At 38.0% G+C, this 27670-nt stretch overlaps 1 protein-coding gene across 1 annotated transcript in view; it reads left to right on the forward strand.

Annotated features, from left to right (window-relative positions):
* LOC117299647 overlaps nucleotides 1–20837 on the forward strand; it is a 30301-nt gene extending 9464 nt beyond the window's left edge. Inside the window, exons 4-15 of the mRNA XM_033783196.1 lie at nucleotides 6407–6805; nucleotides 7579–7716; nucleotides 8396–8749; nucleotides 10124–10252; nucleotides 11016–11138; nucleotides 12957–13074; nucleotides 13425–13496; nucleotides 14070–14141; nucleotides 14417–14488; nucleotides 15963–16034; nucleotides 16277–16366; nucleotides 17830–20837. Of these exons, the coding sequence (XP_033639087.1) occupies nucleotides 6407–6805; nucleotides 7579–7716; nucleotides 8396–8749; nucleotides 10124–10252; nucleotides 11016–11138; nucleotides 12957–13074; nucleotides 13425–13496; nucleotides 14070–14141; nucleotides 14417–14488; nucleotides 15963–16034; nucleotides 16277–16366; nucleotides 17830–19000 (2810 nt within the window). The 3' untranslated portion in view covers nucleotides 19001–20837. The remainder of the gene's footprint in view (nucleotides 1–6406; nucleotides 6806–7578; nucleotides 7717–8395; nucleotides 8750–10123; nucleotides 10253–11015; nucleotides 11139–12956; nucleotides 13075–13424; nucleotides 13497–14069; nucleotides 14142–14416; nucleotides 14489–15962; nucleotides 16035–16276; nucleotides 16367–17829) is intronic.
* Nucleotides 20838–27670: the final 6833 nt, after the last annotated feature.

Raw genomic sequence — 27670 nt, forward strand, 5'->3', positions numbered from 1 at the left:
CCCACCATTCGTCGTACTCGTAGGCTTCCAGGCACGTAGGCACCCAGGTGCAGACGTGGTTCCTTACCGAGCCAGTGTTGTCGAGGATGGTGGAAAGTTGCTTCTACTGCCAATGCTGCGACTCTCTTTCTCTAGTAGCAGTGTTGTGTGTTCCACCGAAATTTCCTTGGGCATAGCGTTGCTAGCGGCCATCCCAGTGGTTGCAGCTAGGGATATTCGATAGCGGCTACAAGACGTACTATAGTGTTCGAGCAACTAGGAAAGCCCCATTCTTCGCTTCCCTACCCGGTTCCTAGCTTCTAGCTACTATTTGGGGCTGGCTATACAGCTTTTTCGCTTCCCTGCCCAAACTCCATTTCTAGCTTCTATTTGCTCTTCCAGCTGCTATGTTTTGGCTGCCTCGTTGCGGCTATAGCTGCTCCCCGTTCCCCTGTCCCTAGCTTCTGTTTGCTCTTACGGCAACTATTTTGGGCTCCAACACCCCATTATTGGCTTCCCTGTCCAACCCATTCCTAGCCTTTATTCGCTCTTCTAGCTGCTATGTATGACTACCTCGTTGCGGCTAAAGCTGCTGCCCGTTCCCCATTTCCTCGCTTCTATTTGATCTTCCTGCTACTATTTTGGGCTCCAACACCCCATTCATCGCTCCCCTGCCCAAACTCCGTTCTTAGCCTTTGTTCGCTATTCTAGCTGTGTTGTTTGGTTCGGCTATGAGATGCGTTCGAGTAACTAGGATCGCCCCATTCGAGCTGTTTTGGGTAGCTTCTAAAGTGTAGGTTTCTAGATATCCAAAATGGAACTGTGCTGTTGGTTCGGCTACGAGGTGTACTGTACCGTTCGAGCAACTAGAGGTGACCCATTCGAGGTGGCTTCTAGAAATCCAAACACTGTGTTGTTTAGTTTTGTGCGTTCGAGCAACTAGGGGCCGGGTAGCTTCTGAAAAAGGGGCTGTTTGGTTCGGTCGAGAAATTAGAGTCGGTTAGCTTTTAGAAATCCAAAAAGAGCTGTGCGGCTACGAGATGTACTATAGCGTTCGAGCAACCGGGGGTGCCCCATTCGAGTTGTTTTGAGTAGCTTCTAGAGGGTAGGTTTCGAAAGATAGTTTTGGCAGCCGAAACGAGGTAGCACTTACTTTTTCGGTCGCCCAAGTGAAGCGCAGATAATGGTCCTGGGACCTGCAAGGAGGCAAACGGATAGCCCCAAGATGTGGAAGACAATGTGCTGTATTTGTATAGTTTGTTATACCCCCCCCCCCCCCGCCAAAAAAAAAAAAAAAAAAGAAAACAACGAAAAAAAAAAAATAATAAAAAAAAATAAATAAACAAGAGCTAAATTGCATTTGTGCACAAATGCAGAGCTGTTTCGTCATTAAAATTTTCAAATTTCTCAACTGAGTTATAATTTTGTTAGGTATTCAAAGCAATTTGCCCAATGTGGCATAAATAAAAAAAAATGTGTGAAAGGTGCAAAAATTGAAAAAATCTTAAAAAATCACGTGATGACGTCATCATGACGTCATGTCAGATTTCAAAAGAACTTGTCAATATCCAACATGATCGCATAATCACTTAGGGAGTTATATTAGTTCAAAAAGTGCACCTTTAAGGCCGCGTCACGTGACCCCGATGACGTCATTGATCTGAAACTTCACAAATATGATGCCTGCCTGTCAGTTAACAGGTGTGTAAAATTTGAAGTGATTACAAAAAATTGCACTACAGACATCTTCAAAATGTCAATTTTGAAGAGTTTTCAACCTGCCACTAGAGGGCGCTGTTGCAATTTGTGACGTCATCAACATTTTTGTTGAACTGCCCACCCTTGCTAGACACTTACGTCCTTAGAAAGCAACTTCATAATTTTTACCACTTTTGAGTTACAAGGCACTTCCGTTTTTGGCCCATTACGACCGGAAATAGAGGTCATGTGAGGTCACGCACACAAAATAAAATAAAGACCTAATTTATCCCTACCCAATCCCGCAAACAGAATCCTAGGGTCTCTTTTCGCTGATTTGATATAAATTTTAAAACATTTAACATAAAACACCTTTAAAATGACGTCACGTGACCGCTGATGACGTCATCATGACATCCTTGCTGTAGGATCATCATTGCACCATAACCTTCGATCCCTTGCAATTCCTCTTTAGGAACTATGCAAAAAATTGTGTGTACTGAAACAGACAAATTAAAAAAACTTTAACAAAAACAAGAGCTGTTTCGCTGCGCTTCGCTACGAAACAGCTAAACAAACTTTAACAAAAACAAGAGCTGTTTCGCTGCGCTTCGCTACGAAACAGCTAAACAAACTTTAACAAAAACAAGAGCTGTTTCGCTGCGCTTCGCTACGAAACAGCCAAAAAAAACTTTAACAAGAGCTGTTTCGCTGCGCTTCGCTACGAAACAGCTAAAAAAATAAACACACATAACATAAAAAAACAAAAGGGTACCAGAAGTCCCCTTTCTCAATGCCTTTCTCTTAATACTACTGTTGGCAATATTTTTGTGGAAAACTATAATACGATTCACCCAGCAATAAGTAAAATGTCATTATTTACTATGTCAAAGTAAACTCGTGTTTTTCTAGTCCATAGCATTTGGAAAGAAGAACGGGAGTCATGGGATAATAATACGATTTTAGATTAAAACATGCGAACAACCTACACAACGTGCCCCCTATGTTTGTTATTGTTGAAATTCTGTCTACGTATTCAAACAAACGTGATGACATGACAATGGAAAGTTTTATTGAGTTGTATTTGGTTATGCATGGTGGGAGTATGAGATTAACGGTGGTAGCGGCTTGTGTAAAACTCTTACGAGTATAGTGTATGTTCTAAAAAGAACCACGTTATTGTAGGGTATTAATTAAGCATAATTATTGTACAGTTGATACAAATTTGAGTTTACTATCACAATAAAGTTTCAGTCAGCTACAAATTCATTCTTTATTATTTTATCAAAACATTGATAGTAATACCTTTGTTATCAATTGAAACACCAACCCATGACGAGCATTACACTTCTGTCTCGTTGGCGCTGTAAAACCTCATCTCTCACGGTATGTCAGGCTCCATCATTCAACTCAATATCCCAAAGTGAAAATTTAAACCCACACATTCCGATGATTTTCATTTCTTCTGTTTCAGATAACTGTGGTTCATCAAACGTTTTAGTTGGAACAGCTCCAGTCAATCTGACATCACCAGGCTATCCAGGAGTCTATCCTAACTCAGTAGATTGCCAGTGGGAGATCAGGGCTCCAGACTGGGTATCTGTGGTGGTGTCCATACAAGATTTCTACACACAGGAGGGATATGACTTTGTTTACATTGATGGCACCCTTCTTGATGGACACACCGCGTCAATAGAACTAACTGGAATCACACAACGGAAGTCCATTTCATTTACCTCATTGACGACAACTTATATCCGCTTTATAGCTGACGGTTCAGTTTCAGAGAGGGGTTTTCTTCTTCAACTTCAAGGCACCAATTGTAATTCACCGATTACAGACACATTACCATTTATTTATCGAAAGAGTTTGTTGTTTCGAAAGTTACCTTACATGCAATTATTTATATTCGTTGATGAAACATTTCCTTAAAAACAACAATTTGACATGTCTTTCGAGAATGCCCTGCGCTGCTTCAAACAAACTCAAGAAAAAACATTAGATGAAGATTATGTTTATTTTGGCGACATTAATTCTATATAGTCAAAGGAATAACACCATCTTGTTTATTAGTTTTTATTCATCACAACTTTCAGTGGAAATAAGTTTACGCAACATTCAAGAACTTACGTTCCCGAATTAACGTGCAAGGAAGAACATCAAATTGAGGTAAACAATCAAAACAAAAAGACAATTTCCATCTCCATGAAACACTTTATCGTCGCCGTTTTCAAAAAATGACAATCGTGTTAACAACCAAATAATTATTGACGACAACTTATATCCGCTTCGCAGCTGACGATACTGTTTCAGAAAGGTGTTTTCTTCTACAACTTCAAGGCACCAATAATTGTAATACCACGGATTTTAACAGAAACATTACAATTTATTTATCGAAATAGTTTTTTTGTTTGGGAATTTATCTTAGATGCAATTGTTTCCAATCGTTAATTAAACACTTCTTAAAAAACAAAAGTTCGACATGGCTTTCGAGAATGACTTGCGCTGCTTCAAACAAACCTAAAAAACCTTGGAGGAAGATAATGAACAAATTGGCACAAAATTCTTCACAACCTCCAAAGGAAATAAGTTAACCCAAGATTTAATGACTTACGTTCCCGAATGAACGTACAAGGAAGGACAACAATTAAACTTGTAAGGAACAAATAATTTTCGCCTCCAATATTGAAACACTTTATCGCCGCCGTTTTCACAAAATTATGACTGTGTTATAACAAACAAATGATTTCTTTTTTGAAACTTCTGTTTTGGAGATGAAAAATTATTATTTAAAGAAATTATTACCCTTTCAATGAGCTAAAGCGTTTTTCTCAACCGTTGTCTAAATAGTAAAAAAAAGGGGGAAAAGAGACGTGCCTGCTTTACAGTTTGTCAAGCAAAGCATGTTACTAAAACTTAAAGAATTGATCACCTCGGTAAGAAAAGTCACACCTGTATTTATTCAGAACTGGGTACTAATGTATAAACAAACTACGGGAAATCAAATAATTAATCGGTCACACGCACTAGTGTATTAACGATACTATGGAGCGTTACGTCCCGTTTCCATCAAAGAAACTGCAAACAAATAGATTAACATATTTTGATTTTGTTTGTTAGACGAAGTTGTCATTTCGTGAATTGGTGACGACATTTCACATTATGGTCTTTGTAATAGCTACAATTTCCTACCACTTGTTCGACGAAGTTGTCATTTCGTGAAATGGTGACGACATTTCACATTTTGGTCTTTGTATAAATAGATACAAGTTCCTGCCACTTGGAGGATGACTTCGACTGTAGGAATGGGATATGCGTCGCTGCACAAGCAAGGTGTGATGGTAATCCTGACTGCCGATTCGGTCCAGAAGACTCATCATCTGTGGATGAAGAGGATTGTGGTGAGGACCATAGCATTAATGTTGGTGTTATTGTCGCCCTTGTAGCTGTAATTGTTGTTTTTGCTGTTGGTGTTGGTTTCGGTTATGATATCGTTGTAGTTTTTGTTAACCTTATTGTCGTTGTCGTTGCCCTGTCGTTGGCGTCGCCGTTTGATTTGTCTTTTTGATTTGGGCCGTTAATACCTCTAAATGATGGTTTTCCAATTCATATTTGCAACATGCAGTCAGGGTGAGTACACATCCGCATCTGGTTTGAAATGCCTGGAGAATTATACGAAGGTTCGCTATGTGGTTAAGGTTTTTCCTTATGGCGAAAATGATGAAATTGACTAGTCAAAAATGAGAGCAACATCTCAATTCGACGGAATCTATGGGAAAATTGCTTGAAAAGGTTTTTTTTCCCATCAGCAACAAAGAAAAAACAACACATTACAGAAAAGGAAAAAAAATGTAGTAAACGAGATGAATAGATTTTTAATTAGCTCACGAAAGCTTCAAGAGTTGCAAAATCAAGGTCCCATGTAGCGTGTGCACGTGGTAGAGGTGTGGTCACATGATAATCGTCAGTGCATTATTTGAATCTGTAAATGCCCTCGATTTTCAGGGGCGTTTTAGATTGTGTATTTTAAGCCTGCTTACAGTGGTTTCATTTTTATTAAAAAAATCAATACAACAATTTTGTCGTTAAATTTCTACCAATCTTTTGGAATTAAAACACGAAAATTTGTGGTAATGTGTTTATAAGTGCAGAAGGTAAAATACGGTTACACAGCAATAAGTACAATGTCATTATAGACCCTGTCAAAGTAAACTTGTTTGGAAAGAAGAACATGCGAAAAACCTACTATAATTCCCCCTTACGTATATTTTCCAACTCTATATACATCTTTATGCATACGTCATGAAATAACAGTGGAAAGTTTTTTTTAAATAGATTTGAAACTTTGCATGGTGGAGGATGAGGTTTGCTCTGGTAGCGTAAATCTCTGACGAGTAGTTGGTTTTGAAAAGAACCACGTTGTTGTAGTAAGGGTATTATTTAAGCATACCATTATTATACATAGCCACAGTTGATACAAATTTGAGTTTACTATCACAACAAGGTTCCAGTCAGCTACAAAATCATTCGTTATAGTTATTAAAACAATGATAGTAATACCATTCTTATCAATTGATACACAAACCCATGATGAGCATTACATGTCTTTGTCATTGGCGCTGTAAACCCTCCTTTCTAAAAGTATGTCAGGTTCCATCATTCAACTCAATATCCCAAAGTGAAGATTTAAACCCACACATTCCGATGATTTTCATTTCTTCTGTTTCAGATTACTGTGGTTCACTGAACATTTCAGTTGGAACATCTCCAGTCAATCTGAAGTCACCAGGCTATCCAGGAGTCTATCCTAACTCAATAAATTGCCATTGGGAGATCAGGGCTCCAGACTGGGTATCTGTGGTGGTGTCCATACAAGATTTTTACACACAGGAGAGTTATGACTTTGTTTACATTGATGGCACCCTTCTTGATGGACACACCGCGTCAATTAAACTAAATGGAATCACACAACTAAAGTCCATCGCAATTACTTCATTGACGACAACTTATATCCGCTTCGCAGCTGACGATACTGTTTCAGAAAGGGGTTTTCTTCTACAACTTCAAGGCACCAATAATTGTAATACCACGGATTTTAACAGAAACATTACAATTTATTTATCGAAAAGTTTATTGTTTGGGAATTTATCTTAGATGCAATTATTTCCAATCGTTAATCAAACACTTCTTAAAAAACAATTGTTTGACATGGCTTTCGAGAATGACTTGCGCTGCTTCAAACAAACCTAAAAAAACCTTGGAGGAAGATGATGAACAAATTGGCACAAAACTCTTCACAACCTCCAAAGGAAATAAGTTAACCCAATATTTAATGACTTACGTTCCCGAATGAACGTACAAGGAAGGACAACAATTAAACTTGTAAGGAACAAATAATTTTCGCCTCCAATATTGAAACACTTTATCGCCGCCGTTTTCACAAAATTATGACTGTGTTATAACAAACAAATGATTTCTTTTTTGAAACTTCTGTTTTGGAGATGAAAAATTATTATTTAAAGAAATTATTACCCTTTCAATGAGCTAAAGCGTTTTTCTCAACCGTTGTCTAAATAGTAAAAAAAAGGGGGAAAAGAGACGTGCCTGCTTTACAGTTTGTCAAGCAAAGCATGTTACTATAACTTAATAATTGATCACCTCGTTAAGAAAAGTCACACCTGTTTGTATTCAGAGCTGGGTACTAATGTATAAACCAACTACTGGAAATCAAATAATTAATCGGTCACACACACTAGTGTATTAAGGATACTATGAAGCGTTACGTCCCGTTTCCGTCAAAGAAACTTTAAACAAATAGACTAACATATTTTGATTTTGTTTGTAAGAAGAAGTTGTCGTTTCGTGAAATGGTGACATTTCACATTATGGTCTCTGTAATAGATACAACTTCCTGCCACTTGGAGGATAACTTCGATTGTAGGAATGGGGTTTGTGTCTCACGACAAGCAAGATGTGATGGTCAGCCTGACTGCCAATTCAGTCCAACACACTCATCATCTGCGGATGAAGAGGATTGTGGTGAGGACCTTAGTGATAAAGTTACAGTATTTCTGGGGGTTCAAAAGCTTTAGCTGCTTATACTTAGAGAAAATATCTGATTCCAGCAAGTCTGTTTATCCAGAGAACGTGCCTTATGAGTGTGTATAATCCAATGCCCAATGGTTTCAATGGATACAAGATGAAGTGACGTACGCTTTTGTATGTGTTTATGGGACGAGGTGGTGAAATTTTGTCAGCTCGCTCCTGTATTTTCGAACGTCTGCTGCTTGTGTATGTGTACTTAGAAGCTCCTATATGAAATTGAGTGCTTTGTCGAAGGTACGTCAGGCAGGCTTTATTCACGAGCCCTAAAGAGTGACGTCAGAAGTTCACCGACTTTTACAAGCTGGGCCCCATTTCATAGAGCTGACTAAGCAGAATTCTTTTTCTAAGTGAATTCTAAGCTGATTTAAGCAGGATTCCAGATATGGTACATGTGACATAATCATGTTTTTATGGCTGATAACCTTATTTTGGTTAGCATCAATTTTGTTGTGCTTAGCTCATTGTTGTGCGGTGCCTGCTGTGTGCGAAAGGGTAATACACAACATTAAATGCATGGCTCCAATGGAATATTGGATTTGTAAAAACCACTGCCTGCCCATCAGGGTCTGCACAGAATATGCCCTCATTATTATCTTCCTGCAATTCCTTTCAGGTGCTTGTGGTATTACTAAAGTTCACGTTGGAAGCGAACCAATAAACTTCAACTTAACCAGCTACCCAACCGGCTATCCTCCGTCTCTCGACTGCAACTGGAACATCATTGCTCCGGATTTCATGTCATTAGTACACGTTGGAATAAGTGATTTTTCAACAGAATACTTGAAAGACGTAGCTGTCCTTAAGGGAATCAATATTTACGGAGAAACTGTGTCGTTTGTGATGACAGGATCCATCGATAAACTGATATCTATAACATTGAATTCATCGGAGGAAGTGTCCTTCAGCTTTAAAAGTGATTCGTATGTTAGTGGGCCAGGGTTTCTACTAGAACTTTACAGCAGCAATGGTAATTTCTCCTGCAAACTTTCTAAATATCTCAAGTGTTGCTTTTTTGTTCCAAGGCGTACGAGAAGGAACATTGACAAACCGTAGTTCGTAACCCCCAAAAATATCCATAAATTTACATTATACTTAAACCGTTTGAAGATAGTTACAGTAGAAAGCTAACCTTAGAATTTTACTTACTGGGTGCTGTTTTTTCTTTTAGAAATGACTAAAACAATGCCACGAATAAACGTTATACATGCTTAAACAAATTCGTGTGTAGAGACGGAGTTTCGCGATGTGTTTTGCTCACTTCCCAAAAACTACAGCACCTCAGAAAGTAATTGTTACGGCAAGCTTTCTACTATCAATATCTTCAAACGGTTTAACTTTAAAGGAACACGTTGCATTGGATTGGACGAGTTGGTCTATAAAAAGCTATGACTCCCATAAATGACCGACCGTGTTAGTCGACGAGGTAAAAGGAAAACCGCGCATTTTCGAGGCATGTTTTTGTGGATCATTGTATTCTACTTTTACAACACCTTTCTACCCATATGCAAAAAAAAAAAACGGTTACAAACGCTTATCAAAGACCAACTCGACCGATCCAAGGCAACGTGTTCCTTTAACTTCGTTGTCCTACAAAAAGTACCAAGAACCTTTCACATCCAGTACCAAGGGATTCCAGGCAAGCTCATTAACAAACGGGATTTCCTTGGGATTCCCGGCAGGCTTAATTCACAATCGGGATCCCCTGGGATTCCCGGCAGGATAATTGATTCACAATCGGGATCCCCTGGGATTGCCGGCAGGTTAATTCAAAATCGGTATCCCCTTGTGATTCCCTGCAGGGAAATTCACAATCGGGATCCCCTTGGGATTCCAGGCGGGATCATTTTTAAACGGGATCCTTTGGGACTCCCGTTACTTCTTATCATGGAATACACAAATTGTATGTTGGCTGTTAATCTGGTATATGCATTCGATGTCGTTGAAACCTTTAATTTAATATAAATATGGGAAAATAACAGGGAACGCTTTATATGATTTGGACTGAAAATAAAACAAATTTGACATCATTCCATCTAAATCCTGCAAATCCCACTGGATCCTGGCAGAATCCAATGTATGTCTGGGATTCCTGCTTGGATACCCCCGTCAAAGATTCTGTCGGAATCCCGTAAAATATCGCCTATTTCTTCCGCGATTTTCCCTGCTGTAACTTGCTAGGATCCCGTGTCGGGATCACGCGTGGTATCCCGGTAAATTTGTCTATAGAGATTTTATCTTCGAATTTGTCCATTAGCCCTCATGGTGTTTTCGAAACACAACTTAATACTTACTTCTTCTTGTGATCTAATTCCAAATTAACACAATTCCCTCCCTTTTGAAGGTACTGTTAACATATCTTGTCCTGGTACCGATGTCTTTGATTGTGAAGACGGCTCTTGTCTGAATTCAAGTGGAAGATGTGATGGTTTTAGAGATTGCCAAATCAGTAGAAAAGACGAGGTCGATTGTGGTAAGAACTTTTTATTTTGTGTTCATTTGAAGCTACAAGGGTGCTCACTCAAATTCGCGCATTTGATGGGAATTATCAATGAGCACTTGTGGACGTACGCTGGTAGCACGTTTTTTGTAATCTTGCCCGAAGTATTACAACGTTTACTCCTTTCTCAAGGAAGCTGTTGCTCACTCCAAAACCGTGACTAACTTCGTACAAACTTTTGTACTAATACAGCAGATTTTGATAAAGCATGTTAAAACACTTTAAAGTATTTCGTTACGAAACATTCGCACGGTCGCAAAAGTAAAGGTATGTGTTTTTAAGCACTGTGGGAAACAAATCTTATACACGTTTTGTATATATATTGTTTAGACATCACCATATTCATTTTAAAGGAAAGGTACACGTTTGGTAATTACTCAATACAAACATTAATTTAAAAACTGACTAGGTAACGAGCATTGGAGAGCTGATGATAGTATGAATCATTGTGAAAAACCACTCCCTCTGAAGTGGCATAGCTTTTTAGAAAGAGCTAGTTTCTCACTAAAATAATGAAATACTTCTGATACACACAACTTATTCCAACAAGGATGTTTTTCTCTCATAATTTTCTCGCAACTTCGTTGACCAATTTAGCTCAAAATTACACCAAGTGAGAAGACTGGTCTTTGACAATAACCAAACGTGCACCTTCCCTTTAAGAAAACCAAGTTAACACGCCATTTTTATATATAATCTCAACATCAAGATTCTAATTATCGCTTTTTATTCATAGCCACCGTGACCTGTCCTGGATCTTTCAAGTGTAAGGATTCGTCAACATGTATTCACATGTCTGCAGTCTGTGATGATAAATTCGACTGTCCGGATGAAGATGATGAAACACAAGCAGCATGCGGTAAGTTTTAAACTATGGTCCTGCTACAGACGATGTGATCTCTGACGACACTCGAAAACCATAACATGATTCGCGCGCATACCGCAGGGCAAAACCTTTGTGTTTTGGCAGCCAGCTAGAAAGTACACGCAATCTTACCGTGTCTTTTTGCTAGGCGAAACAAGACGTGTACAGTGTTTTGTCACAAGAGGGCGGTTTTGAATGTAAACATAGTTCACATCGTCTATAAACTATGGTTTGGCTCTTGAGATTGCGATAATGCAATGTATGACCTCTATTTCCGTCCAAAACTTGGAAACAAATATTTCGCGAGTCAAAAAGAGTTCAGATTTGACACTAAGCAATCACTTCGATCGCAGTGTGTAAATGAAAAAATCGGTTTGAATTGATGACGTGATTGATATTGTCACAGCATTATATAATAGTTTAGTAACCAAAACAATAATATACCAGAACCACAATTGCTTCGTGCGAAGAACTTACAAGAACAAAAAAATAATTGTCACATGCACGGTACAAATTGGAGATGGCGGAGACCTTTAGATGAGCTTTTCCCATTTATTTGCACTCAGTGTACAACATTACACAGGTGAAACTATAAATAACAAATACATAAATAGCTTATTAAATGACACGAAAAAGGCACATTATAAACAATTAAGGGAAGGGGGACAAAGGTGAACCATATCAGACTAACAAAAACAACTTTAAATGCAGAACGAGATACAGCAATAAATCAAGCAACGACCGAGGGCCGATACAAAAGTGAAACTTGAATATAAGACACTACAAAGACAAATCCGGCGTTAAATTGCAACAGCGAAATAACTAATACATTTAATAAACTCACATCATTGCCGGGAGAAACTCAGAAACTACGTCCGTGCACATGGTAAATGTTCTGCGGTATTCTGGGGGCGTTCACTGGTATTCTGGTACAAACATTACATAAACCAACGATAAATATACAGGAAACAAACGGGGGCATCCTGAGGTATTCTGATATAAACGTTAAATAGCCAAAATATACAGGAAACAACGGGGGACTTGCACTACAATATAATCCCAAGCAATAGAATAAATACTGAATGAAGCAGCAAGAAAATGAATTACACGAGAAATTAACTCCAGAGACCATAAGCCGTAAAAAAGGGGGACCGAGTGAGTTGGCTCAAACGGCGATAAATAACTATAAGGAAAATGAGAAAACGACAACTTGCTAAATATGCCGAACAGGAAAATGTTAACATAAGGGAAGTTTTGACTGCGAAGGTTAAAATAAAGATATTTATACATAAGGAAGATGAATGCTAGAAATAACAGTTGTAAACAGAATAAGGCTACTTACGGGAGATGGCTACGGAAAATTACATGTCTGAGAAGAACTAAAATAAACTCGAACACAACACAACGGAATCAGGAACAGAAATGACTTGGAAATACAGGCACCCAGGTATATGTATACAAAAATAGGGGCTTGCCACACCTTAAGCGAAATTCCTTAAATGCCCGCAGGCGATTGGCTGTGGCCACTGAACTTTGACTTTATGCAAACAAGGGTAAACTGATAAACGTAAGAGAAACGTATAAATTACAAACAACAATATAAACACATCACCGGTGGGAGATGACAATAATTGATGTTTAGAAAGTAGTTACAGCGGTATTACTTTTACCAGAGACCTTCCACGACATGTTTTTATAGTGGAAAAGTAATTGCATCAAAATTACTCGGTTTGTTCTAAGAACTTTTCATCCCTTTATACAAACAAATCAAGGCATGTTTGTTTCCGCTTATTTGTTTTTATAATGACAAAGATGACCGATGTCCGACAATGTGTTCTTGTATTGTCTCTGATGATGGCTATGTCAGTCAGTGCAACTCGGGATGGAATCAGGGGACTGTAGGTGACATTGGTATAAGAACGACACACCTGTAAGTACACAAACAGTAAAGCTATACCATTGCTTGTGTTATTGACCACTTTGTTCATTATGTGCCAAAACGTCAATTTGCTTTTCTTCTTGATGTGTAGTTTTTGAGGGTAACTATTGTTTTTGTTGCTGTTCTTATTGTTGTTGTTGTTATTGTTGTTTTTGTTTTGTTGCTATTGCCGTTGCCGTTGCCGTAGTCGCTGCTTTTGCCGTTGCCTGCTGTTGTTAATGTTTTTTTTTTTTTTTTTTTTTTTTTTTTGCTGTTGCTGTTGCTAATGATGTTGCAGTTGCTGTTGTTGTCTTATTGTTTTGTTGACAAGTCTCTCACAAAAAGTTTTCATTTTCCTACAGCAAACTTGCCAATGAAAACATCATTCAACTGAATACTGGAATCTTCAAAAGTTTGTCTTTCCTGGAATCACTGTAAGTTGCTCGTCTAATCTCGTGACCCTTAACAGATTTTAATGCTTAACAGAATAGCTTTCATTTTCCCAAACTAGACATAATTTGTATTGCTGGTTGGATGGAAACATCCGAAATGCAAAACAGAACGCCATGCTTGTGTTTGAAAAGGGTTGGAATTTAAACAGCGGGAACTTTAACTTTTAACCCTTCAACGAGTTCCCTCTCATCCAACAGGCACACAAAGTTACCATACGAGTTTGGAGTATAGTCTGAACCACTTTTACATTTTCTAAGAGGGCGTCAGTTTCAAGAACGTTTTTGGGTAGTGTGAGCTGGGGGAACCCTACCAAGCATCGACTCCTTCTACGTATCTTAGCATCATGACCAATCACATTCAACCCTTTGTTTAAGAAGAACCATACGAGAAAATTGTTCTGGTGGTGCCGTTGATGCCTGGCATGCAATTATGATTAAGTATGTAAGCGTACAATAGGGTTGGGATAAAAACCCAATTTCACCTCACAAAAAACTTCGGTATAATGTTTTTAATAATATTCAGCTGGTGTTTAATTTTTTATTTTATCCAATTAGAGTTCTGACAAACAACAGCTTACGGGACTTTAACGCCGGCACATTCTCCGGACTCTTTAATCTCACTTCCCTGTAAGTTATTTGTAACCTGTTTCAAAAACTGTTAAATATGAAGATGTTTTCAGTAGTGGCCTGACTGCCTGGAAGGATGGGGTTATACAATGAAATTGAGAGAGTTCAGGACTTATCGGTGTTTTGCTGGGACAGCTACAGTACACGTGCTTCATCTGAAAGTAAAGAAAACACCGATTAGCAGGATAAAAAAATCTTGTTCTTGTCTAGTCCAGAATATCAGTTATTTATTAAAACCAAATATGAAGATTTTAAATTTTTTTTCACGAATCCAGGGACCTCTCACAGAATAATATTTCGAGGCTTCAGAGTAATATCTTCGAGGATCTTCTCAACTTGAGAACATTGTAAGCAAACAAAAACCTCGGTTTTTATGATGATGATGACGGTGACAGTGACGGTGACGGTGATGATTATGATGATGATGATGATGATGATGATGATGGTGATGATTATGTGGCGGTGGCGGTGGCGGGGCGGTGGCGGGGTGATGGCGATGATTATGATGGTAATGATGATGATGATGACGATGACGATGAAGATGGTGATGGCAATTGCGATGGTGCTGGCAGGGCGATGGCGATGGCGGTGACGGTGACGATGACAATGGCGATGACGATGGTGATAGTGATGTTGATGGTGATGATGATGATCATGATCATGATGATCATGATCATGATGATCATGATGATGATGATCATGATGATGATGATCATGATGATGATGGTGACGTGACCTGATCTGTCTACTTTCAAAAGTCTTATAAATGTTTTGTTATTATTATTATTATTATTGATGGTGATGATGATGATGATGATCATGATCATGATGATGATCGTCATGATGATGATGATCATGATGATGATGATCATGATGATGATCATGATCATGATGATGACGATGACAATGATAATGATGGTGAATGTTTATGTTTATGATTTTGATGGTGATGATGATGGTGATGGTGACAGTGACGGTGAGGGTGATGAAAATTACAATGACGATGAAGGTGACGTGACGATGACGATGACAATGACGATGACAATGACGATGACGATGACAATGATGATGATGACAATGACGATGGTGACGATGATAATACAAAACATACTAATTCAATTGGTGCCATTAAACCCAGCATTTAGTGGGATTTAAGCTTGGTTTAATGGCACAATTAGCAGTTTAGCAGTTAATGACTTCCTCCATTATATGATTAGCTTATCTGGTTTACCTAATTCAACGCGCACTGGTCCAAGGTCTACGGTGATTTCTCCTTTGATTTGCGTTGACAATTCCTTAGTGTGGGGAAAATGCCTTGGCATGAATACATGGCCTGCCTAATGCATAGCGTATCGGTCTGCATTATTGTAATGCGGGGTTTTAAACGAATATCATCAATTTCGTGTCTTTACGAACTGAAAATATTGACAGCTTTTTAAACACTAACAAAACTCAGTTGCAAGAGTGGGGAAAAATCGGCTAAAGAAGTTAGCTTGCCAATCCTTGAAACCAGTAACGACAATCCGTAAAAAAAGAGCAAAATTCACTTTTAGTTGCAATGTTGTGATCTTTAGTTGTTCCAATTTTAAAAACTATTGAACGTCTATTTGTTGAAGGATGCATTGAACTTCAATACTTTCAAGGGTTCAATCAAAAGATCAAGACAACCAAATTCCAAAATAGTCCTTCTTATCAAAAAGAGCAAACACAGTTCCAATTAATCCTCTTTTAATTACTCTCCAACAGGTTGTTTGTAAGCCAAGCGTATCAATAGAAGGGGACTAAAGTTTGATTTAATTTGTTTTAATGTCTCCCCAATAGGTTGGTTATGGATAATCCGTTACTCTCAATAGATAGTGGAGCTTTCAACTCGTTGAGCAACTTGAGAGAACTGTAAGTCAAAACATGCTGTTTCAAGTCAAACAAAAGCCTACAAGTTATGAGGTGTTTAGAGCAATGGAAAATTGGCAGCCCATGGCCAACGTTACAAAGAGTTAAGACTGATCTTAACTGCGAATCAGTCCTTATTGCTATTAAAGCAAAGTGTTGTGTCACAATGCAAATCACCATCTTTATCAGTTTTGCCCTTGCTCTCAATCAACTCTGAATGATATTGAATTTTATTTTGGTTATAGTTTTTTGATCCGAGGTAAATGGAACAATGAAAGATCTACAATGAATATCGCTCCGGGGGCTCTGCAAGGTCTGCACAGTCTGGAAATATTGTAAGTCTGATACTTAATTTCCCTATTTATTCTGTTCCGGTTAAATATGTTATTAGGAGCCTGTGCGAAATTTCTTGCTCCAGTCTGTGTTTTGTTTGGCTGTTTGGGGGTGGTATTTTTTTATAGACTTACTAGGCTTTTTGGGAAAGTGAACCAGTGAGTGTGTTTGGCTTTGTGTTTCCTTTTTTGTTTTCTTTGGATGTTTGTTTGTTTGTTGGTTCATTGTTTGTTATTTTTTATGTTTCTGCTTTTCTCCCTAAAACGCGTTTTTAGATGAATCATAATAATTTTAAATGTATTCACTTTGAATCAAGCAATGATAAGGGGTCTTTTTGGAGGGGCTGAAACACACATTTCCATCACACATTTTGTGCACAAAATTGTGAATTAAAGAGTCATAAAGGCCAACCCAGGGCCCAATTTCATTGAGCCGCTTAACGGTAAGCAATGTTTCCTTGCTTACTGTAGCAGTACAGTTTTATTGAGCGTAAACCTACGAGCGGTTGCTAGCTTAAGCGCGCGCAGCATTTTAGATCGTTTGCTCAATCAAAAAAAGAAGAAAGTACTGACGAAATGGCGGATGAAATATATGCAGAATGGCGATGAAAAACAAATCATCACCTTCTCTGTCTAAAATGTATTATTTGTAATGGTTCAAAGCGCCCATTGAAAGGTTACACACTAACTTGGGAATAGACAAGAAGAAGATACATTGTACAACATTTCTGAAACATTTAAGATAAAAGCTTACTTCGCTTCACCTACCTCACACACACACACACACACACACGTAAAATACACACCGCTGCGCCGCCATACTAGCAAATTATTGCAATGATACACTATGCGCTGTCCTTAAACAGGGTGCTTATGCAGAAAATTGGGGCTTGAATGACCCTTTTTGCTTGTTTACCGCTTTAAGCAAAAAAAAAAAATAATAATAAACTTGCTAAAGCAAGGCCATGACATTACAAATTAATTTTCTAGGCGCGCCCGTTAAGCACAAAGTCGACCGTTAATCAGCTCCATGAAATTAGGCCCAGATGTAAACCCAGTGATTAGTGGATCCATCTGTTCTTCGTAACAGTCTCCAAGGTATTTTGCCATCCTGTGTTAGGTTTTGTGCTTTCCAACACCATTCCCTTGTGAATATGGAACCTTCCTTCATATATGGTGTATTTCAAGTAGTTTTAATTGTTAAACTCCCTTGCAGAAGGCGCTTTAAACACAATGGTAATTTGGGGACACTATGTGACAGCAGCTTTTCCAGGTAAATCTCAGTAGTGTGCGGTTGCTCAGAGCAGCGACAATAATGGTTATTCACCTTGTGAGTCTGCTGCCACCTAGCGTTTTCAAGTCTCCTAAAGTATACATTTTCTTGGGGTTATTCAGAGCACACCCGTATTTATCTTTTGTTTAAATTACTGAATTTAACACAAATCTACAAATCAATTGTATTCTAGATACGTCGATGACTACCGCCTGTGCTGTAGATTTGATGAAGAAGTACCATCGAAAGAGTTTGATTACTCTAAATGTACAACGACTGAGTTGCAACCACCGCTAAACATCTGCGGTAGTCTGATGCGTAATGATCCACTACGAGCGTCTTTGTGGATTCTCGGGTTGAGCGCCCTCATCGGCAACTTGGTGGTCATCATCTGGAGATGTAGACGGGGCAAAGAATTAGGCGAGAATGAGACGCACTCATTTTTGGTTCTTAATTTAGCTATATCTGACTTGATGATGGGGGTTTATATGTTGATCATTGCTATTGCTGATATAAGGTTGGGTAAGAGTTATTCCAGTGTTGCGAAGGAATGGCGGTCTAATGTGGTTTGCAAGATTGCTGGGGTAGTATCAGTGATGTCTAGTGAAGCATCGGTATTTTTTGTCACATTGATCAGTCTGGACTGTCTTTTAAGCATTGTATTTCCCTTCAGCCGTGTTACCATCAGAGGAAAGATAAGCAAAGTTATTGTGGTCATATTATGGTTAGTATCTGCATGTGTTAGTATTATCCCGACTGTATTCAGTGGTGATAGTGATTCCAATGTATACGGTTTGTCGGATGTGTGCATTGGTCTCCCCCTGATAACTAAGGTGCTGTCTAGTTACTCATTTGTAGATAACTCCATCAGTAGCGTATTTGGTGCAGATTCAATCGCTATACCGGTACCTGATGCAAGAGAACCGGCTTGGATCTACTCAATCGTCTTGTTCCTTGGCGTCAATTTGTTTTGTTTTATCGTTGTGTTGAGCTGCTACATAGCGATCTTCGTGAAGGTTAAACGCTCATCTAGGCTGGTGAAAGTAACTGCTCGCCGACAGAGGGAAGTTAAGATGGCGATAAAGATGGCTCTTATAGTCGGTACTGACTTCGCATGTTGGATGCCGGTGATCATTATGGGGATTCTATCCCAGGCTGAGATTGTAGAAATTGGTCCTGATATGTACGCCTGGATCGTTGTGTTCATACTCCCAATAAACTCCTCGCTAAACCCGTATCTCTACACTTTCTACTCTAAAATAACAGGACAGAGCAACACAAAGAAACCCGAACCGAAGGTGGAGATGAAAATAACAAAATCCACTGAGACACTAGAAACCCGCGCCTCTGAAAATAGTCAGTAATATTAAACAATGATTTTAATACCGTTTACAAACTATGATTTAATTTTCACCCTGCTATTTGACAACTAGCCATGCTTATTACAAGGGACTTGTCATAACAAAAGATATAAACTTACCGACAGCAATCGGACAGTCTTTCAGATGGTCTAGAGATTTAATTTTACCATTCCCGGGGCACACCTGTTAATATTTGCTCGCGTGGGATCAGATTATTGTCCAAAATGATATCATTACTACACGAAAGACCAGGGCTAATTTTTTATGTTCAAGGTCAATGGGGATTACCCGGGAGACAGCGGACATTCTATACTGTAAACAATTCCGGCGGGTAAACGGCCTTGCTATTTCCACACAATTTTAAATTATGTTTCTCAAGCGTGTTTATTTGTCAAGAAAAAATTAACTTTTCCTATTTTGTATATGCAGGGTGATTAAAACAAACAATTAGCCGTTGCTAAGTAACGCAAAAAGGGTTAAAACTTCAGTTATTCACACGACAGCTAAATATTTGTCATTTAAAAGACTTTTCAAATCTGTACCAATGTCAGTTTAGTTTGTAGCAGTTTGCAACCTCTCAGTCAGTTTTCTCTCATATTATGATACTTTTTAAATGTGTACCATGTAGGTAAATTTAGCAGTTTGAAACAGCTAAGTAAATTTTTTTCCTGTTTTACAAGACTTTTTAAATTTATACCACAGATCAATTTAGTTGGTAAGCAGTTTGTAAAACCTCTCATTCAGTTTTCTCTCATATTACGAGACTTTTTAAATGTGTACCATATATAAGTAAATTTAGCAGTTTGAAACAGCTAAGTCAATTTTTTCCCTCTTTTACAAGACTTTTAAAATTTATACCATAGGTCAATTTCGTTGGTAAGCAGTTTGTAAAACCTCTCATTCAGTTTTCTCTCATATTACGAGACTTTTAAAATGTGTACCATATATAAGTAAATTTAGCAGTTTGAAACAGCTAAGTCAATTTTTTCCCTCTTTTACAAGACTTTTTAAATTTATACCATAGGTCAATTTAGTTGGTAAGCAGTTTGCAACCTTTCATTCAGTTTTCTCTCATATCATGGGACGTTTTAAGTGAGTACCATTAGGTCATTTTAGCAGTTTGAAACAGCTGATTTATTTTGTTCTCTTTTGAAGGACCTTTTAAATTTGTACCACAGGTCGGTAAGCAGTTTGCATCCTCTCATTCAGTTTTCTCTCATGTTATGAGACTTTTTGTGTGTACCATAGGTCAATTTAGTTCGTAAGCAGTTTGCAACCTTTCATTCAGTTTTCTCTCATTATTAAGAGACTTTTTTAATTGTGTACCATATAGGTCAATTTAGCAGTTTGAAACAGCTAAGTAAATTGTTGTCCTCTTTTACAAGACTTTTTAAATTTATACCATAGATCAATTTAGTTGGTAAGCAGTTTGCAACCTCTCATTCAGTTTTCTCTCATATCATGGGACGTTTTAAGTGAGTACCGTTAGGTCATTTTAGCAGTTTGAAACAGCTAATTTATTTTGTTCTCTTTTGAAAGACCTTTTAAATTTGTACCACAGGTCGGTAAGCAGTTTGCATCCTCTCATTCATTTTTCTCTCATTATTAAGAGACTTTTTGTGTGTACCATAAGTCAATTTAGTTGGTAAGCAGTTTGAAGTAAACAAATTCTTGAACAATAACATATAAAAACAAATGGTGCAATAATGGTGTAATAATCAGCTAATAATTGACTGGCATTCCTTTAAGAGTGGTTGCCTAAACGCTTCCCTTGTTAAAGACAGTGGTACATTGGTAATTGTCAAAGACCAGTCTTCCCACTTGGTGTATATCAACATATGCATAAAATAACAAACCTGTGAAAATTTGAGCTCGATTGGTCGTCGGCGTTGCGAGATAACTATGAAAGAAAAAAACACCCTTGTCACACGAAGTTGTGTGCTTTTAGATGCTTGATTTCGAGGCCTCAAATTCTAAACTTGAGGTCTCGAAATCAAATTCATGGAAAATTACTTCTTTCTCGAAAACTATGTCACTTCAGAGGAAGCTGTTTCTCACACTGTTTTATACTACCAACCTCTCTCCATTACTCGTTACCAAGTGAGGTTTTATGCTGATAAATATTTTGAGTAATTACCAATAGTGTCCACTGCCTTTAAAGGGAAGCGTCCTTAAAAAGACACTGGACACTAATTGTAATCACTGTTAGCATACAAACTTACTTTGTATAAACGTTCAATGGAGGGCTCAATGTTGATTAAAACATTGTGAGAAACTGCTCTCTGAAATAACGTATTATTTTCGAGAAAGAAGTAATGTTTCACTGAAATACTTGAGTTTGGTTTCGAGACCTTAGAATTTGAGTAATTACCAATAGTGTCCACTGCCTTTAAAGGGAAGCGTCCTTAAAAAGACACTGGACACTAATTGTAATCACTGTTAGCATACAAACTTACTTTGTATAAACGTTCAATGGAGGGCTCAATGTTGATTAAAACATTGTGAGAAACTGCTCTCTGAAATAACGTATTATTTTCGAGAAAGAAGTAATGTTTCACTGAAATACTTGAGTTTGGTTTCGAGACCTTAGAATTTGATTTTGAAGTCTCGAAGCCAAGCATCTGAAAGCACACAATGTCGTGTGACACGGGTGTTTTTCTTCCATTATTATCTCGCAACTTCGAAGGCCAATTGAGTTAAAATGTTCACAAGTTTGTTAATTTGTGCATAATGTTGAGTTACACCAAGTGCGAAGACTATTCTTATTACTAAAGTTGTCCAATGTATGTAAGCAAACCGGTTTTGAATTTATTGTTTTGAATGAAAGAAAGAACAACCACAAGGTTGGTTCACGTCTTATCTCTACGAGTCTTTAATCTTAACAAATAATGATCTTAACAACACTGACGTTAATTAAATAACATGGCATTTGCCGGTTCACAAAAACATTCGATGTAAGATTGCATAATTATTATACTGGATTTGATGCATTGCTCGGTGAGATATCAATGTACATTTATTTGATTAAAGGTAACACCATGTGTTTGTCTACATGCCACGTAGATTTTGTTCTTTAAATAACTTTTTTTGTTTGCCATTCTATAACCGCGGAGTAGATTTTCTGATTTCGGAAGACTACTCAGCTCTGAAAAGAGTGAGTTCTTAAAAATTGGTCTCCTATTGTCATGAGAGTTATCAAAGTACCCAAAATGGTTTAAAGGATTCCTCTTTTGAATCGATTTTTATAGAAGAAGAAAAATTCCCCATCGAAAAGCACCTCCACAGTGGCAATTTTGATGTGCTAATCGTGAAATTTGCAGCCGGGCAGTCTGGCGCAAGCTCTGGCTTCTTGGTCTGTGTGGAATTCCCGATTACGACACTTGTATCATTGAAAAAGCACCTCATAATCACTCCCCTTCACCCGGGAGTAATTAAAAAAAGTAAGTATTTGCACCAGTAGGGATTATCTGTGGTTTAGGCGTTGACTGATGTGGAATATAAGACAATAGTAGAATCGCAACGTCTTGTTTGAACATGTTAATCTTTATTTTTTAGAAGTGTTGGCTCTGAAAAGATCATGCTTAGTCTCGACTAAACAGTTTAGTTGTCTAACATTGAACAAGGTTCGGGAAAATATTTACATCAAAATTTCCCAAGTTTTTAAATGTCAATATTATATTATATAACTTTAATTTAAGACTTTCTGGGAAAATTTACCAATTGAAATGGGATCCAAAGCTAACAAGATTAGGCATCACTTGGCCAGAGATTATTGACATCACCATAAGACCAAACAAGTTGACAACATCATCAAGTACTTTGTCGAGAGTCCTGCAGAGAGTCAATGGGGAGGGAACGGGGTGGCCGAGTAAAAGAAAAGAAACATGTTTAGCGTCCGGTTTTCTCAAAAAAAGGAAGGAGTATGTTTTTTTTTTTTTTTTCTTCTTTTTCATGATGGCCGCCATTCTTTTTAAAATGCCAAGTATTCATTGTTTTTTTTCTACTGCTCAAATACACAATACATAAATGAAACATTTTGGTCAAGACATTCAGACACGACATGCAGATTATTTTAGCTGAGATCTTTTAAAATAACCTGATCATGAAAAAAAAAAGAAAAAAAAAAAAAAAGGAGGCGGCCTCTAAAAAGGAATCGGGCGTGGACGCTTAACATGTTTCTTTTTTACTTGGCCTTAGATCTTCTCGTACCTTTTCGATGTCCCCAAGATCTTGACCTACCTTTTGTAGAGCTCCACATCGTCAGAAAAACCAATACCACACACTCCAAAGAAACCTTCAACTTCATGGGACAGTCAGTTAAGAGCTTGTGAACATAATCTGAAAGACAATACAAACATTAGTTGAGAGCATGTTTGGGCTTGTTTCCCATGTTTCTTAATGTTGTGAATTTTAATTAGGCATCGGACACTTTTGGTAATTAGGCCTACTCACAATAGTTGTTAGTGTAACGTATTTCCAACAGGTCCTTGTTTGCTCTGTAGCCAAAGGCAGACAGAAAAAAAAACGAACTCAAGTTATGTTCAATATGAAACACGCTGTATTTATGTATACTTCGAGAACGACAACTTATTCGATGCTAACTCACTGAACTCAGCATTTGGTCTGTCTACACAACTTAATCATACACAATACATTGCAAGAAACGGCGCCAACACAACGCATACGGTCAGCACACCTGGATAATCTCTTATTATTATGTTATACAATGTTTTACATCATCGATAGTTCGTCCAATCACTGAACAGTTCACCAAAAGTTCAAGCCAGCTGCCTCTGGAGCGTTGTCCTCCAAGATCCGGCGGGGCCTCTATACAACGCACCGGCGGGGCGTATAGTTTCAGTTCGTTACATTAGCATTAGCATTTTAGCATAAAAACTTGCTTGGTAACAAGCAATGGAGAGCTGTTTAAAGTATAAAACATTGTGAGAAACGGCTCCCTCTGAAGTAACGTAATTTTTGATATAAAAGTAAACATCATACTTGAATTTAGTTTCGAGACCTAAGAATAAGATTTTCAGGTCCCAAAATCAAGCATCTGAAAGCACACAACTACGTGTGACAAGGGTGTTTTTTCGTCCATTATTATCTCGCAACTTCGACGACCGATTGTGTTCAAACTTTCACGCTGGTATGTTGTTTCGTGCATGTGTTGAGACACACCAAGTGTATTAGACAATCACCAAAATGTCCAGTGTCTTTAAAGGATTTGGGTACTTTTTTGTAACACACAACCCAATTTCCACAGATGCATCAATTGAAGACAATGATAGTAGAAAGCGTAGCTTAAAATATTAGTTGCAGAGGTGCTGTAGTTTTTGAGAAATGAGTAAAACAATGTTACTGAGATGAAAGTTATTTTCATAACATTGTTTGAAACACTTATCAAAAACTACAGCACTTCAGCAATGAATATTTCCACTGAAGCTTTCTACTATCATTATCTTCAAACTGTGTAAGTTTAGTGTAAATCTGTGGACAAACTTATGTCTAATGCCTTTGTATGGATCGTCCGTTCTTTTCAAATATTCTCTCCATCAAATTTTAAGGAACTTGCCACAAATCTTCGTTTCACAATGTTGTACATTATGATTTTCCAGAAGAAAAAAAAAACCCTAAAATTTTCCCCAAGTTTCAATAGCTGCTTCCAATTTTGGATGGCAATCGTATAAAGTGATTCCATGATTCTAGTTTCTATCTGGCAAAACAAAGTATTCAATGAAAACAAAATTGATACAATGTATGTATTAGTATCGGTCTGATCAATATGAACCCACTGTCAAACAAAATAATGTTGGTTTAGATTAAGTGAATGAGTTACTTACATGATCCCCCTTCTACTCTTGATGATTATACGAATACGAATCAGTCTTATTAAAAGTGGTCTTTCGAATGGGATGGACTGAATTGTGAACCGGTTGTCGAAATAGTTGCCGAAAATGGACGCCATTTTGTTTATATTAATGAATAGGCCCTTACAACAAAATATTATATAGTTTGCCCGATAACAACATTTTAGTAGTGGCAGACAGTTACTTTGTACTAGAGTTTAGAAAGTGAAGGAAATGGGCAAGCTACTGTGTGGAATTATTTCATAATTCACATACCCTCATTTAGGTTCACGGTTTACGACAAATTAATGAAAACTTTCTTATGAAAATGGAAATTTCACAATAATTACCATTCAGTCCTGATGTGCACTTCGATGCAGCAACGTGTGTCTATAAGTTTAACACACGGCAGCAGTAGCCATCCTTGCTAGATACGCCGAGTGGTGAGGCTTTCATCCTCCGCTAGCTGAGCGATGCAACTCTGGTAAAGCCAGCGGTGAATTGTAGCGCTTGTACCGCGGGCTGTGCTCCTCCTCGCTGGTAGCGGCACGTTGTTCAGTAATGTCATCACTAACCATATTCAAGAGAAAACCTGGTGTATTTCGGCATACAAGTGTGATTGAGTCAAACTAATGGAGCTTACCAATTCAGATGCAAGCTCAACAGAGAAATAACTCCGTTGTTGTCGTATTTTTCTTGACTATCTTCATCAGAAACCAAGCCCCCTTTCGCTGTATCAGCTAAACATCAATGTCACCATGGACAAGTTATTTTTTCGTTGTCTTCAGCATGGTGACTTAATTGAGAAATTCCCACAAACGGGATCCATTTAAACTGCTGGTTTATTAGTGTCACATAACTGACGTTGATAAAGAATCGTTGATAGCTTACCACCAGGTTTCTTGAAGGCTGAAGAGGAGGTTGTTTTAGCAGACGACCCAGTGCAGAGCCATGAGAGTGTCCATTATCCCGCACACGTGTAAAACCACAACACAAGTTAAACACACGCTTCGTGCTGAAAAGAGCAATGGTCGCAATTGGCTACAACAACGCGCAAACGTGATTTGCATATATAACAAAGAGATTTGTATTACAGTTTGACAAGTCTTCGTTGAAAGAATGCATAGTCTAGACTTTGCTTTTTTTATAGAAACTTCTGCAGGGGCATAACAGCTATATTTATTCACTTTTTAAATTGTTTATGCTTTTTTTCTTCTCATAAAGTTGGAGTTGCTGATTCGAAGATTCCGCTTGTAAACTTATTTTAATAAACTTTGTATTCATCTATGCAATCATTTAAAGACACTGGACATTATTGGTAGGCCCCCTGATTGTCAAAGACCAAGCTTCTAACTTAGTGTATCTCAACATAATGCACAAAATAACAAATGATACTTGAGCTTGGTCGCGAGATATGAAAGAAAAAACACGCTTGTCACACGAAGTTGTGTGCTTTTAGATGCTTGATTTCGAAACCTCCCAAAATCTAATTCTTAGGTCTCGAAACTGTCAAATTCGTGGGAAATTACTTCTTTCTTGAAAACTATGTTACTTCAGAGGGGCCGTTTCTCACTGAAACAATAAAATACTTCAACCAGATGTCTTGTATTCCTATCTGAAAGCACGCAAATTAGTCCAACAAGGGTGTTTTTTCTCTCTCTCGCAACTTTGATGACCAATAGCTCAAATAATGTTCACAGGCTTGTTATTTTATGCTTTGATGTTGGGATACACCAAGTGAGAAAACTGGTGTTTGACAAAAACCAATCGTGTACCTTCCTTTTTAACCCAAGAAGGGTCTGTGAATTTTAAAACAATTCAAGACAGTTGCTTGCCCATTTCCTTCACTTTCAACCAAATTTTTAGGTGAAAATATATGGAGTTATTGTATGTCGTAATAAGCTTGTCGTATTGTTTTAACCGTCTGCCACTTCCAATACTAAAACAAAAAACGGGCAAACTATGTTTTGTTGTAAGGGCCTAGGCCCATTCATTAATATAAACAAAATGGCGGCAAGTTTCGGCAACTATTTTGCAACCGGTTCATTCAGTCCAGCCCATCCGAAAGACCAGTTTATATCTGAAAGACAGACTCATACAATCATCTAGAGAAGGGAATCATGTTTATAACAAATTAATTTATGAATCTACAGGTAGTTGGGTGGTAAAGGTCCAACTCCATAAAACACTGACTTTTCCATACCATAGTTTCCTGTATAAAGTATTCCACTTTCAAATATTTGAAGCACTGTATATCCATGCCATTGTGTCATGTGTAAAGTATGGACCAAAGGTTCAGTAAGTATAAAATGCGCAATATCCTGGGGGGACCCACCATGGTGTAGTGGTAGGGTGTCGGACTCCGAAGCCAATAGTCCCTGGTTCGTGCCACGGTGGTGGCAGTGCGGTGAGTGGCCGGCCGCTAAGTCTCGACTCACCGCGCAGTGGCACTCAAATGTCCGTTTAATTTAATTTTATTTTGTGTTGTTCGTTCATTTAAAGTTGTTCATTATACCATGGAGGAATACTTGGGCTTAAAAATAAACTTGAACGCAATTTAAGTATTAGGAGCAGCTTACACCCAAAATAAATGGGTTCGAGTTGCGTTTTTTTTTTTTACTACGTTTATGAAATTGAAAGAAAAGACACCCCTGTCAAACGAAGTTGTGTGCGTTTGGATGGTTGATTTCGAGACCTCAAATTCTAAACTTGAGGTCTCGAAATCAAATTTGTGGAAAATTACTTCTTGCTCGAAAACTGCGTCACTTCAGAGGGAGTCGTTTCTCACAATGTTTTATACTACCAACCTCTCCCCAATATTCGT

The sequence above is a fragment of the Asterias rubens genome, chromosome 14, assembly GCF_902459465.1.
Source record: "Asterias rubens chromosome 14, eAstRub1.3, whole genome shotgun sequence".
Lineage (NCBI taxonomy): Eukaryota > Metazoa > Echinodermata > Asteroidea > Forcipulatida > Asteriidae > Asterias > Asterias rubens.